Source organism: Filicampus tigris, chromosome 17, assembly GCF_054856515.1.
Source record: "Filicampus tigris isolate MCC_2025a chromosome 17, RoL_Ftig_1.0, whole genome shotgun sequence".
Classification (NCBI taxonomy): Eukaryota; Metazoa; Chordata; class Actinopteri; order Syngnathiformes; family Syngnathidae; genus Filicampus; species Filicampus tigris.
Window position 1 is genome coordinate 8,969,875 of NC_141233.1, and position 12,404 is coordinate 8,982,278.

The window sequence follows — 12,404 nt, forward strand, 5'->3', positions numbered from 1 at the left end:
TTATTTTTAGTCCATCGACAGTTTCACCTTGGGGCGAGAAGTTGAAGCTATTGCAAAATTTATCAGCAGTCGAGACAAGAAAAATAGCTCAATTATCTGGTTCATCATGATGTTTATCAGTAACAGCCCAACAACGGCAAAGCCATTTGAAACAGGCCTCTGTGACGGGAAACTACAAATCGAAAATATAGATTTTTTTTTTTCATTATCAAATCATATCCACTAGGTGTTCCCCCATGTGCAATAATAAAAAACTGTGAATCTAGTCAATCCCATGAAGTCTGCATTGCCCTAGCTCAGCTAACGCAACAAACCCTTGAAAATATACATGTAACATCTGAGAAAATATGTGACTCAACGCTTTCTCAAGAGTTGACCTCAAATACTGTACAAATTATTACATAATTTACAAAAGCACTTTATTGGCTTAAGTCTTCATGGTAGCACACATGTTGTCTCATTTGTTTTATCTGTTCGGTTTCTCCTCTCGCCAATGAAGAATTAGATCTATTTTGTGTGTATTTTTCTGGATGAAGTTGAATTCATCAGACAGAAGACAAAACGTGATTATCCTTTGCATGTTGATACAAAAAATATTTCTCAGGCGCTTTAACAAATAAGTTTGACATTGTAAACGATGCTCACTCAGAGTGGTGTTCATTTATTGTAAGTGTAGTTTGAGAAGCGTACTTCAAGTGAGTGCACGTCTGAGGTTTGGTTGTACAAATCAACGGTGTGTTCACTGACACGGCCTCAACGCAGTTTGCATTAACTCGCCGTGCCCCTCCTCCTCCTCTGCAGAGTCTTCAGAGCTGTTTACCACTGCAGCACTGAGCGTGTGGAGCTCCTCCATAACAGAAAGGAGTCTCTCTGGCGGGATAAAGAGTCAGTCAGACAGTCCAATCTGGAATGAGTGGACAGCACCAGCACACCACTCACTTTCTGCTGCTAGTTGTGATCCCATAAAGCAGCTCGTCTCTGAAGGCTTTGCTCCTTGTTCTCCGGGAGCCAAAGTGGTTTGCGGAAAGTCACTCCTCAGCTCTCTCTCGGCGACAGCAGCCTGTGTAACAAATTGACAGCTGGTTCAACAGTGGCACCACAAGTCGGCTTCAAAAATAAGAATTGAACAACAATCCCACCAGTGGTCCGTGTCTGTTTTTCACGGCCTCTTGTGCTTGTTTACGTCGGACCTCCTTTTTTGTGTGTTCACTTTGCGAAGCCTCACTTTCTCCCCAGTGGTTCTGTTTCCGAGCTACCGCTCTTTCAAACTGCCGTAAAGTCATAACTGTAATAGAGGAGATGATGAATTAGGATCAGAAGCGCGGCTCTCGTGTCTATCACACACTCCGCATATCTTTGATTGACAGCGGCGTCTCTGATTGGACTGCGTTGTAATGCCCCTCACCTGCTTTTGTGTGTTCCCTCTTAGCCGTGCTGACTCGTACCTCCATCTCACTCAGCTTTTCAGCACAGCGGCTCTCAATCTCACAAACTCGCTCCTGCAGGCCTGTGTGGAACATGCATGCAAGTCATCACCGAAATGCACACAGGGTAAACAAAGTAATCGACTTGAGTTTGAAAATCTACAGTTGAGACAGAGCTCCGACTCTTTTGTTCAACTTTCACTGCTTTCTATGGTTGAAAACTTTCCCAAGGTGACATTGACTTAATGAAAGCCAACAGTGAAGTAGTGGAGTGAACCCAGGTATCAATATGTGGACATTGTGATTAGGGACATGTCTCAGGCTGGATTTACACAGTGACCTAATTGTCATTTTTTTCCCCCTCCCATATGACCCAATTTACAGCAGGATAAGCAGGCAGGGTAAGCCCCAAATGATGTTTTAGAGCAATTCTCAGAGCAGAAGCCTCAATCATATGTGGCTAAAAAATAAGATTGGATATCATAACTAAAGGGTAGCTTAAGAAGTGCCCGAGTGACTAATCGGCTGATATTAGCTCTTTTTAAATCTTTTGCATTGCAAAAAGTTAAAATTAGGTTATTTCATTTGTTATATGTCTAATTAATCGGTTATCGGAATTTTATTCTGCCATTTATTGACATCGACCTAAGAAAAATCTATACCGGTTGGGCCCTAACCTTTAAATCCATTTTGTTGTGCCCAATTGCATAAGGTTTGTTTTCGGTGTCGATGTAAAGACACTAAATGAGAATTGGGCATCAAACATACATACGTCTCACCTCTGTGGCTGTCCTCCTTCTGGCTGAGCAGTTCAGATTGGAGCTCCTCTCGTTTAACCTTGCTCACCTCCAGCTGGGCCGAGACCTGCTGCAGGTTCCGCTGGACCTCCTCTCTGCCTGACGCGGCCTCCTGCATCTCATCTCGGCTCCGCTCCAGCTCCTCCTGAAGCCGCCTCAGCTTGTTCTCATCTGGAGGGATGTGCACATACAAAGTGAGACGCTGTTATAATCAGATGGCGTGCTGTATTATAACAGGCCCGTGTGCCCCGGGAAGGAGCTTACGTTCTTCTTTCATATCAGTCAATGCTTTCTCAATCAGCTCCGGGGTTCTTTTGAGCTCCTGTGTGAGCTTGCTTCTCTCTCGACACACCAAACTGAGTTCTATCTGTAAATTTCTGATGCTGCGTTGCAATAAATACACAAAATCTGAGGTGAGCAACTCAGTGAGTGCTCTCTGAGGCAAAGAGTTATTCAAGTGAGTTTACTGTGTCAAGTTGACCACCTTTCCGCTGTCTGCTCTGCTTGCTTGCTGGTCTTCTGGACTTTGTGCAGAGCAACCCTCCTCATGAATAAAGCTGTGAAGCAAAATCATTCGGATGTACACCACTGGAGGGTAACAAAGACAAATCAAGTCTCAATAACGGCACCTTGGACCGTCTCCACTCGGCCTCGGGCGAAATTCAACCTTGGGCCAAAACTGTTGAGTTTTGCTTGTGCTGCATCCACTTCTGTTATTTTACGATGAAACTCCACACTAAACCTGTGAGGCACAGAGAACAACAATAAAATGAAACATCAACAACAAATACAGTTGGTGCCCTGAGATGTGTGTAATTCGTTCCGCGACCACACTTGTAATTTCAAACCTTCATATTTCCCCCATTGAAATGCATGCAAATGCCATTAATCCATTACAGCCTCGTCCAAAACAACCCTTTTTTTAAAGGAAAAAATAGCACTCTATAATGCTATACATCATAAAAAACATGGAGTAATAACATAAATAAACACAGTGTAAAGAACCAAGCGGTTTGGGCATCATGATTTCATGTTGCAATTCATTCCATTGTTCTGCTCCTTCTGGTGTTCCTGCACTGGTCACCGGAAGGCAGTACAACACAGTCACGCAAACTGAAAAGAATAGACTTCTTTTCCTACTTCTACTGCAACTCACTCAGTAAGGTGTTGTAATATTAGTCATTCTTCATAGAGGATAAAGAATTCAAGCCTGTATGTATTGTTATATTTTCTGTCTACAATGTGTTGCTCCATCGTTTGTGTTCAAACATATGTTGCTTCTAAAGTCTTGACTATCAATGCTAACTGTTAGCATTAGTATGTCAATGCCATTTTCCATTATATGATATCATTAAGCTTGGCAAAGTTGTTTGGTTGTTTTAAATGCAAAAATGTAATTCTCTTGGTTTGATGTTTAGTTTGACAGTAAACCTCAACTGGGAGTGGCAGTAAACAGCTCAAAGCATATTTTTGATAACTTGACCACAATTTTCCAAATTGCTGCTGATTGTGACGTGAGGTGAATTGCGTTCACTGCCACCATAGAGCATTTGTATCTCAAAATCCTTGGAACAAAACTATTCATTCCGGTCATTTGTATCTCAAGGCACCACTGTGAAAACTACCGGATGGAGTTTTCATCCTGCTTTACCCGTGCAAGGCCTCTTTTGCACTTTTCAGCCCGGCCTCTAAGCTGAGATTCTTTGCCTTCAGTTGTTGATTCTCCTTGCAAGCCTGAGCCAAGTCTCGTTTCAATGTCTAAGAAGAAATGCACATTTATGGCATCATAGACAAGTCCTCCACAGTCATTGCGCAACCACAGCGCAAAAATCACAACGCTTCGCGGGATGCTCACCTCCATTTCCACTTTCTCCTGGTCCAGCTCAGCTATCCTGCCGTCGAGACCTCGCTGGAGCACAGTTGCCCGATGCCGCTCCTCCTGCAGCTGTTGCTCGATGAGCCCGACCTAGAATGCCAAGAAAACATTCTATTTCCACACCACGCGCTTGTCTGAAACACATTGAAAGTGATGCCGCGACCAAGATTCCTGTCAGTCTGTTGTTTTCGACACCTCTGAAAGATGTTTTCCCCTCTCATCTCGTAGCTCAATGTCCTTCAAACGAAGCTGGACGCACAGTTTGAACACCTTCTCCCTCCAGAGGTGAAGCACAAGAAGACCATCAGCTCTTTTTGTCAGGAGTGGGTCTGACGAGGCCTGTTCAAACACAGAACACTTCAGGAAATCCTTTCTATGTCAAACGGACAGTAAGTACATGACAATCGGTGACCAATGCGCAGAAAAACAAACCGAAAAAAGACATATGCTCACCATCTTCAGCATCTTCTCTTCTTGGAGGGTGACTATCTCACTCATGGAGTTCAGTCTGACAGTCAATAGCTCTGTGGTTTTCTGCAATGCCACTTTCTCTTTATTGAGCCTCTAAAAAAAAAAGGAAGAAATACAATGATTAAAACCTGAATGTTAATCAACTTGCGTTTTAATGTGATTCTTTGTTAACTCATTCACTGACAGACATTTTCAGACCCTCTTTCACCCTCACGTTTGAAAAAAAATATCAGTAAATTCCTGGGATTGAATGGCTAGACTGTGAAAAGACAAATGAATTTGTCAATGGCAGTGAATGACTTAATCCATTGAAAGGAGCAAAAACCCTTTGTAGTGGGCGAATCGTGTTTAACACCGTGTATTGTTTTAACCTCAACTGCTTCATTTAGTTGTTCCTTTTCTCCTTTGTCTGCAACAACCTGGCCGATGTAATTTCGGAGACTGTGCAGAGTTGCTGATTGCGTCTCGTATGCTTGCTCCATTTGTCTGAAAAATATTCCACAACCAACACATGCGTTCACTGGTCTGATCAACAATGTTAAATCAAGTTTTATCTTCTATCTGCAGTTGGATTAAATGTGGAACCTGAGATGATCTTTAAGATCATCTCTCTCAGCAGATGCTTCCATTAGATTGCCTTTCAGATGGAGCACTTCTCGGGTCGCTGACTGAAGTTTACTCTGCAGCTCATTATTTGATTTTCTGGCTGCGCATAATTCCACACAGTTGTCGGCGTTCAACTGTCTCAGCTGATAAAGAGAAATTAGAGATGTAAATAAACGGTGGAAGAAATTGGTGAAATGGTTCATCTCACATTTAGTTGCATATTTTCGAATTTAAAAACATTTGGCAAATACCTCTTCTTCTTGCTTCTTCTGCATCAGCAGCATTTTTTCCGACATTTTAAAAGACTGCTCTTTGGCCTCCTTCGCTTGCTGCTCACTCATTTTGGCCTTGAGGGCGAGCTCCCGAGCTTCACCTTCACTCCTCATTTGAGCCATTTCCTCATCTGACTCTTTCTTAAATCTTTCCAGCTGTAAAACACAAGCAGGAAATGTCTGCCATCATCAACATTTAAATAGAGTCGAGAAGAAAACAAAAACTTATAAGCTATAACATGAAGACTTGAAACATCAGTTCATCCCAGGTGATCACAGGCAACGTTACTGTCAAATGAAATGTTTGCTTGTGACACACTATTACCTGTGAGCTTATTTTCTCATTCTCTGTATGGCAGTGAATGAGCTCCTCCTTCAGCTGGCTCAGCTCAGTCCTCACATTGCTCATTTCTTGATTCATTGTCTTCAGGTCATGACATTGCCTGACGTACAACAATTACACTATGTTAATGCAGAGTATTCTTAATTAATCTCAGGACTGCTAAACTCCATTTTTTACCTGCTTATGGTGTCATTTTTGACTCTAATCTCTTCCCTATATCTCTGCACAGTGTCCTTCAGGGCCTCCATCTGCTCCTTCAACCGCTCAGCCTTGGCTTTGTGCTTTTCTGCCTCCAGACACCACTCTTCTTCCCATCTGGACCACTGGTCGCCTCTCTCTTTGGATCTGTGTTTGAGCAAATGGAGCTATTTGTGTGTCTACCAAGCCCCCTAGCCGATGGTATTTTGACCATATAAATCATACTGTGGAATACCTCGTGCTCACGTCTGACACATTTTCCTCTGGAGTCCTTCTACTTGTGTTGTTTCCTCGCAGCATCATGGTGCATTGATTTTCCTTTCTTTGTGTTAATATTTCTGGTTGGGTGTTAGTGAAACCAAGCCATGGATCTTTTAGTGGTGCTGTGGGAACACTTAGATTCACCCAAGAAATGCATGGCTGTGTGCCTGTGGCCATCTTAGCAGTCTGGACACTTGATGCAAAATGAGAGGGAGGCACAAGGTCATCCTGAGGTTGCCCTGTATAACATGACAAGAAATTTGAAGTATGCGCGTGAATGCTAGTACTCAGTCTATGAATGTGGAGAGACAAGTAGTCCAACCACCAAGTAGTTCAAATTCTACTTAGCGTCACTAAAGTGCAAATTTACATGACCAATTGGGATTGCTGTGAAATGCAAGCATGTATTAGCTTGATGTTTCACAACCTTTCTTGCACACATCTAATCTAAATCTAATTGCACATTAAATTACACAAAAATGACAACCGTATTCAATTAAAATTTTGACTCACTGACTGCATTCCCATTTGTTTCGGTGGAGGGAGGGAGAGAGAATATACCAAATAAATAAATATACACTTTATTCAGAGCTTACCAACTGTTGCGGTTAACAACTACAGTGCCAAACAACTACATAGTTACGGCTACTGTATGTCCAGCCGCATCTGCTAGACTCGCACCAAAATACTGCGTCCAACAACTTACTGGAAATCTTTGGTGAAGTGAAATCGGTTGGTATGTTGAGCTTTTCTTTCCCACTATTATATCCGTCCATTTTCGGTGCAGTAAAATATATTCCAAGAAGTAGAACGCTCAGTTTTATGTTGTTTTTAAGCACACATTTGTCGTTATATGAGGTATCGTGCCGGCTGTCCACCACTCCTGTTATTTCTTTTTAGCTAGCTAAATAACAATGTATTGTCCAGGCGTTAGAAAAATATACACTAAAATGGTAGAACAGACTCTTCTCATTACGCACAATTATTAGGAACTTAAGTTCAACGAGAACGCCACATCGCGCAGTGCATTGTGGGTTTGTTTGGTTATAGGCAAATTTTAAACCCCGATTTTAGTCTTGCAGGACGTCTTCAACCCCTCATTAGGTCGCGCACGTCCTGTGTCTCCCTTCCACTCCTCAATATGTTACTTTAAACATTCCGTGTATACAATACGTGTATAGTACTGTGTTTTGTGTATGCAAAAGGTTTACAGGAGGCGGGGCAGACAGTTTGACTCACAGACACGATTCGATTGTTATGATGGCAGAGGTCACTGGCACTGCAGGGGATCTTTATCGAACAGTCAGGGGGAAATTACAAAAGCATTTGTTTCACACTGACAATGAATACGGGCTAGTAAATCATAGTAAAGACAGCCATATATATCATCCTAATATCTGCTCTAGTCTTAACCTATATATGTCCGTTTGGAGTAGACAGTGTTTGCTGTTGACCAGGTGTGTTCACATGACAGACATTTGTTTGGTTTGAGAGGTGAATTAGGAGGCACAACTATAAGCCACTTTGTTTTCTTAAGCGTTATTCCGAAAGGTATTTTTAAATCAGATACAGATACCACTGGAATGATTAATGGAGAGGAGGCTCTGTTAAAATGCACTTAATGATGTGATTAACTACGCCATTCCTTCTTTGCCAAATTCCCCTCAGCCTTAAGAACAACAGCGTTTGATATTTCCTACTAATGATTTTAGCCCTGAAGAAAAGAGAGTTCATTTTCATGGTATCAAATGAATACTATTTTACTGCTTAATGTTGGTAATCAGAAGTGCAGAGTACTGGTAGCCAAAAATGATACTAACGTAAAAGTATTGTTACTTTAGAAAAATATGACATACGTGTAACTAAGTATTCAGGGGGGGGGGGGGAGAGAAACGAGTGAAGTACTGATTAACTGGTGAGTAAAGATAGCCCAAATAATAATAATAATAATAATAAAGTCACAGGTGTCGAACTACGGTCCTCGAGGGCCACTATCCTGCATGTTTTAGATGCTTCCCTCCTCCAACACACCTGATCCTCATCATTTCAATCAGATGTGTTGGAGGAGAGAAACATCTAAAACATGCAGGATAGTGTCCCCCGAGGACTAGAATTTGACACCTGTGCTGGACATAAAAATAAAAGTAGCTAGCAGAATTACTTACTAATTGTAAATCACTTAACAAAAATACTCAAACGTGAAAAGTCTTTTGTATTGAAAGTACCCTGACAAGTACAACATAGTAAATGTAGCTTGTTACGAACCACCTCTGCTGGTTATGTAGCTCCACTTTGGGCTTTGGTGCATTCATAAATATGTCACAGTACCCCCAACAGCAAAACGATAATCCTATTAATAATTAACATCTCACATTTTTATACTTTGACATGTCTCAGTGTGCTGTGTGCATCTGCAAAGGTGATGGATTCAATACAGTATGACTCTGCTGCAAATCTAATGAAAGAATAGATGGCAGTATATTCTGCATCCCATCACTTTTTGTTTGTTTGTACACGGTGTGTTAAATGTCTCTCCTCAGCTGTCATCTTTAGCTTTGACCTATTTTCCACAGGGGTTCTTTGAAATTTCAAATTAGCAAATTGCCTTTTGATGTCACTAAAACAATACAACCACACAGAGTGGAATGTCTATCTCTTTGTCTGGATTTTGGCGGAAATAGAAATAATCGTTTTAGGGTCAAACTGAAACATTTTAACACAATAAATAGTCCTACTAGTGTAAAAAATACAGTAACCACTATTATCAGTATATATATATATATATATATATATATATATATATATATATATATATATATATATATATATATATATATATATATATATATATATATATATATATATATATATATATATTTTTTTTTTTTTAATGGTGTCCTTGGTTTTTGACCGTAGTAGTGCTTCTCACTTATTTTGGTATGCCCCCCCCCCAGGAACACCCACCTCTAACTCTCTGCTACAATTATAAATAGTATAATTTGTCTATAAAACTGTCTTAAGTACACCACTGAATAACATTGTATCCTTATTATCATTCATGACAACAAAGGCACCACTGCCACCTACTGTAGTGGATGTGCAATTGCACTTTATTCTAGTCCAGACAAAAAAAGCATGTTCCCCACCAGTTGCACGCACCCAACGCTAACTCTCTTCCCCACTATTTGAGTAGGACTGGTCTAGAGGTTCCTTTGTGCTGTAATTCAAAATAACAACCAATTGAAAAGAGAAGTTAACATACTGTACAGACCAAAGTTTGATTAACAAAAAAAGTATAGAGTTGCATGAGTGCATCTTGGTTGTAACCCGTTATCGATTAAAACTGTTCTTTTAAAGAAAGCAACGCTGTGCACTGCAGCAGAGAATTGGAAATGACTCAAGGAATCCAGCAATCAAAGACATAACTGCTGCTTATTAGGAAGGTAGCCAAGCTACAATGCAGCTTTCCTTCAAGGATATTTGATCGCCAAAAATGGTGTGCTACTGCTAAATCTCAGGCTTCACACCTAAAATTAGTCACTTCAAGATGGATTCATTTCACTTAACAGATACATTTCTGTAAACTTTGGTTCAAAAGGTGCAAATAACCAATTTTATGCAATTTACAGGACTAGGGTAGAGGTGCGGGTGCATTTGGGTTATAACGACAATATATAAATAAAATGTCTCTCAGTTGAGCTCAGACCACCAAGACCAAATTGTTAACATCACTTTGGCCATCTGATTGGAAGTCAGCAGGCAACTATTGAGTTGATGGAGAATGATGAAGAGATGCTGATTCTGCATTCTGGTCAGTGGACGGTTCAATTGATTGTTGACTCAACCAACCATCCATCCATCCATTATCTATACCGCTTATTCTCACAAGGGTCGCGGGGCGTGCTGGAGCCTATCCTAGCTGTCTTTGGGCAGTATAGGCGGGGTACCCCCTGAATTGGTTACCAGCCAATCGCAGGGCACACAGAGACAAACAAACATCAGCACTCACAATCACACCTAGGGGCAATTTAGAGTGTCCAATCAACTTACCATGCATGTTTTTGGAATGTGGGAGGAAACCGGAGTACCCGGAGAAAACCCACGCAGGCACGGGGAGAACATACAAACTCCACACAGGGAGGCTGGGGGCGGGATCGAACCGACGACCTCTGAACTGTGAGGCGGACGTGCTAACCAGTCGACCATCGTGCCGCCCTTGACTCAACCAGTGAAAATAATTCCTTTACCTGCTGCCCTTTACCTCGCCTGCAACACACTTCTACAAAGTTTCATGGAGATTGTTTTTGTTTTTTCCTGCTAACTTTATCCATGCCATTCATTTTTATCAAAACTTTCTATTTAGTTTAATTAGAATTATTTTGAATGGTAAATTGCCTTGTTATTTGTGATTGCATTGTCAGGAAATACAGTGCAGTATAATCCTCATTCAAATCCTCCACTATATCCTGGGGATCCTAAGAAGCTCTTTTTCTGATCCCTTTATTATATTCCAGGACTGCCCCTGGGTCTTCTCCCAGCTGAATGTGCAACTCAGCAAAGTGCTGCATTTATTTTACCCACAGTAGAAAACAATTCCAGTTTTTTTGTTGCATTTTACCATCTTGTGTTCTGGAGTTTGCACCAGTGAAGCTCCTCCCTTGAGCCATGTAAGTGCAAACGGGTCTTATGGACATTCCCACGAGGAAACATTGTCTTTAATTTATATTTCTTAATTCTAAAGTATTGGACTTCACATTCCACAAGGGTACTGGCCAAATTAAGAAACTAAAGGCAATACCTTGTGGATTAATATCTCCTGCACTTTCTAATATGTCCAGTATATGACTCATATATTGTCCAGAGGCGTTTTATATGTAAGCAACTGTCTTTATTTATAGCAGTGGATTTCATGTCATAAAAAAACTGATTCCGGTGATGAGTCACTTCTCCATGATGAGACTTATCCAGAAAATTGACAAAGCTCAAAACCTAAGTCCAATTAAGATACAGTTAATAATGGAGTTAGTACAAGGTGAATTGTAAAGACATTTCCTATTAACCAAGAAGCCTTCCAACTGGAAGACCCTGTAAAATGAATGTAAAGTCTTTTACAGAATTTCAGTATTCCAGATTTTGGGGGCGTGGCTAAAACAGCACTCAGTGCCTTTGATTGCATCAGTGGTATCTGGCCCGAATGCAAGTTAATTATTATTAGTAGGCCCAGTTTATGCAGTAAGCTAGCTAGCTAAACTTTTTCCCTGAAAATGTCTTCCCTGGATGTCATAATTCACAGAACAGCTGTTTGATTATTTACATTTCCAAGCAAAGAGGTGACGCTACGGTCGAGCCAAGTAACAACAAATCACGGCTCACCTGTTTTCTGAAGGTGAGCCATGATGGGTTGTCACCTGAGCCCTGAGAAACTGTTATATCGTTTTCAGTTGACAACAAGTGACAAAATGGCTGCCCCCTCACATGGCCAAAAAACTGCTACTTAATTCGTATTCTACAAACATAGTATTAATCAGAATGCTGTGTTTAGACTGGTGGTTTTGCATAGAACATACTCTTGTAAAGAACATTTTGGGGTTAACTTGCACTTTAACAGATATGTCAACTTCCTTGCTCACCATTCTCCAGGTCTGCTGATTTTTTCATACTGCAGTATTCACAACAGGAATTATCACAAGGTTTCGGGTGCCCACAAATAGTCAAGATAATTTTGTCTCCCATTGCTTTGCGGGCTTCAGATGCATATTGGGACGTTGCGCATGACACAGCCACAGTAATCTTGATGCCGATTGGCTGTCATTAGCAACACAGCGTCACACGAATCTGTGGCCTGATTTGAAAAATGTTAACTTCTCGTCGAAGAAGTGTTTTCACCCAACTCACGTCACGTCAAACGCATTTTTGTGTCGCATGAATACACTCCTATTAACGCATTTAGATTGACTTTCTATGTAATCACATCGAACAAATACTTCCATTCGTGTACGGTCTTAATGAATCATTAGCAAGATGCTTTAAGGAGCATACATTTTTTCACTTGCTGTGGTTTCACGCATTCAATGGATGCACTCACATCTTTTTAGAGTGGAGACAATGGCATGATTTTTCACAATTTTTCTTAAGCCTAATTTTCTATAGTTGATT

The 12,404-nt window shown here is 40.9% G+C and overlaps 1 protein-coding gene across 2 annotated transcripts; it reads right to left on the reverse strand.

Annotated features, from left to right (window-relative positions):
* Positions 1–640: 640 nt before the first annotated feature.
* On the reverse strand, positions 641–7,294 carry cchcr1 (coiled-coil alpha-helical rod protein 1). 2 transcript variants are annotated; one of them, XM_086012226.1, is made up of 19 exons: positions 6,955–7,294; positions 6,223–6,487; positions 5,967–6,134; positions 5,772–5,889; positions 5,426–5,602; positions 5,154–5,317; positions 4,946–5,054; positions 4,551–4,661; positions 4,293–4,436; positions 4,077–4,187; positions 3,873–3,979; positions 2,851–2,963; positions 2,706–2,778; positions 2,486–2,604; positions 2,204–2,392; positions 1,406–1,507; positions 1,140–1,285; positions 940–1,060; positions 641–870 (listed from the first exon to the last, which is right to left on the reverse strand). In XM_086012226.1, the coding sequence occupies exons 1-19, from the start codon at positions 7,022–7,024 to the stop codon at positions 740–742; spliced, it is 2,538 nt and encodes an 845-aa protein (XP_085868352.1). In that variant the 5' UTR covers positions 7,025–7,294; the 3' UTR covers positions 641–739. The 2 variants fall into 2 exon arrangements, with proteins under 2 accessions (XP_085868352.1, XP_085868351.1); XM_086012225.1 differs by having other exon boundaries at positions 4,940–5,054.
* Positions 7,295–12,404: the final 5,110 nt, after the last annotated feature.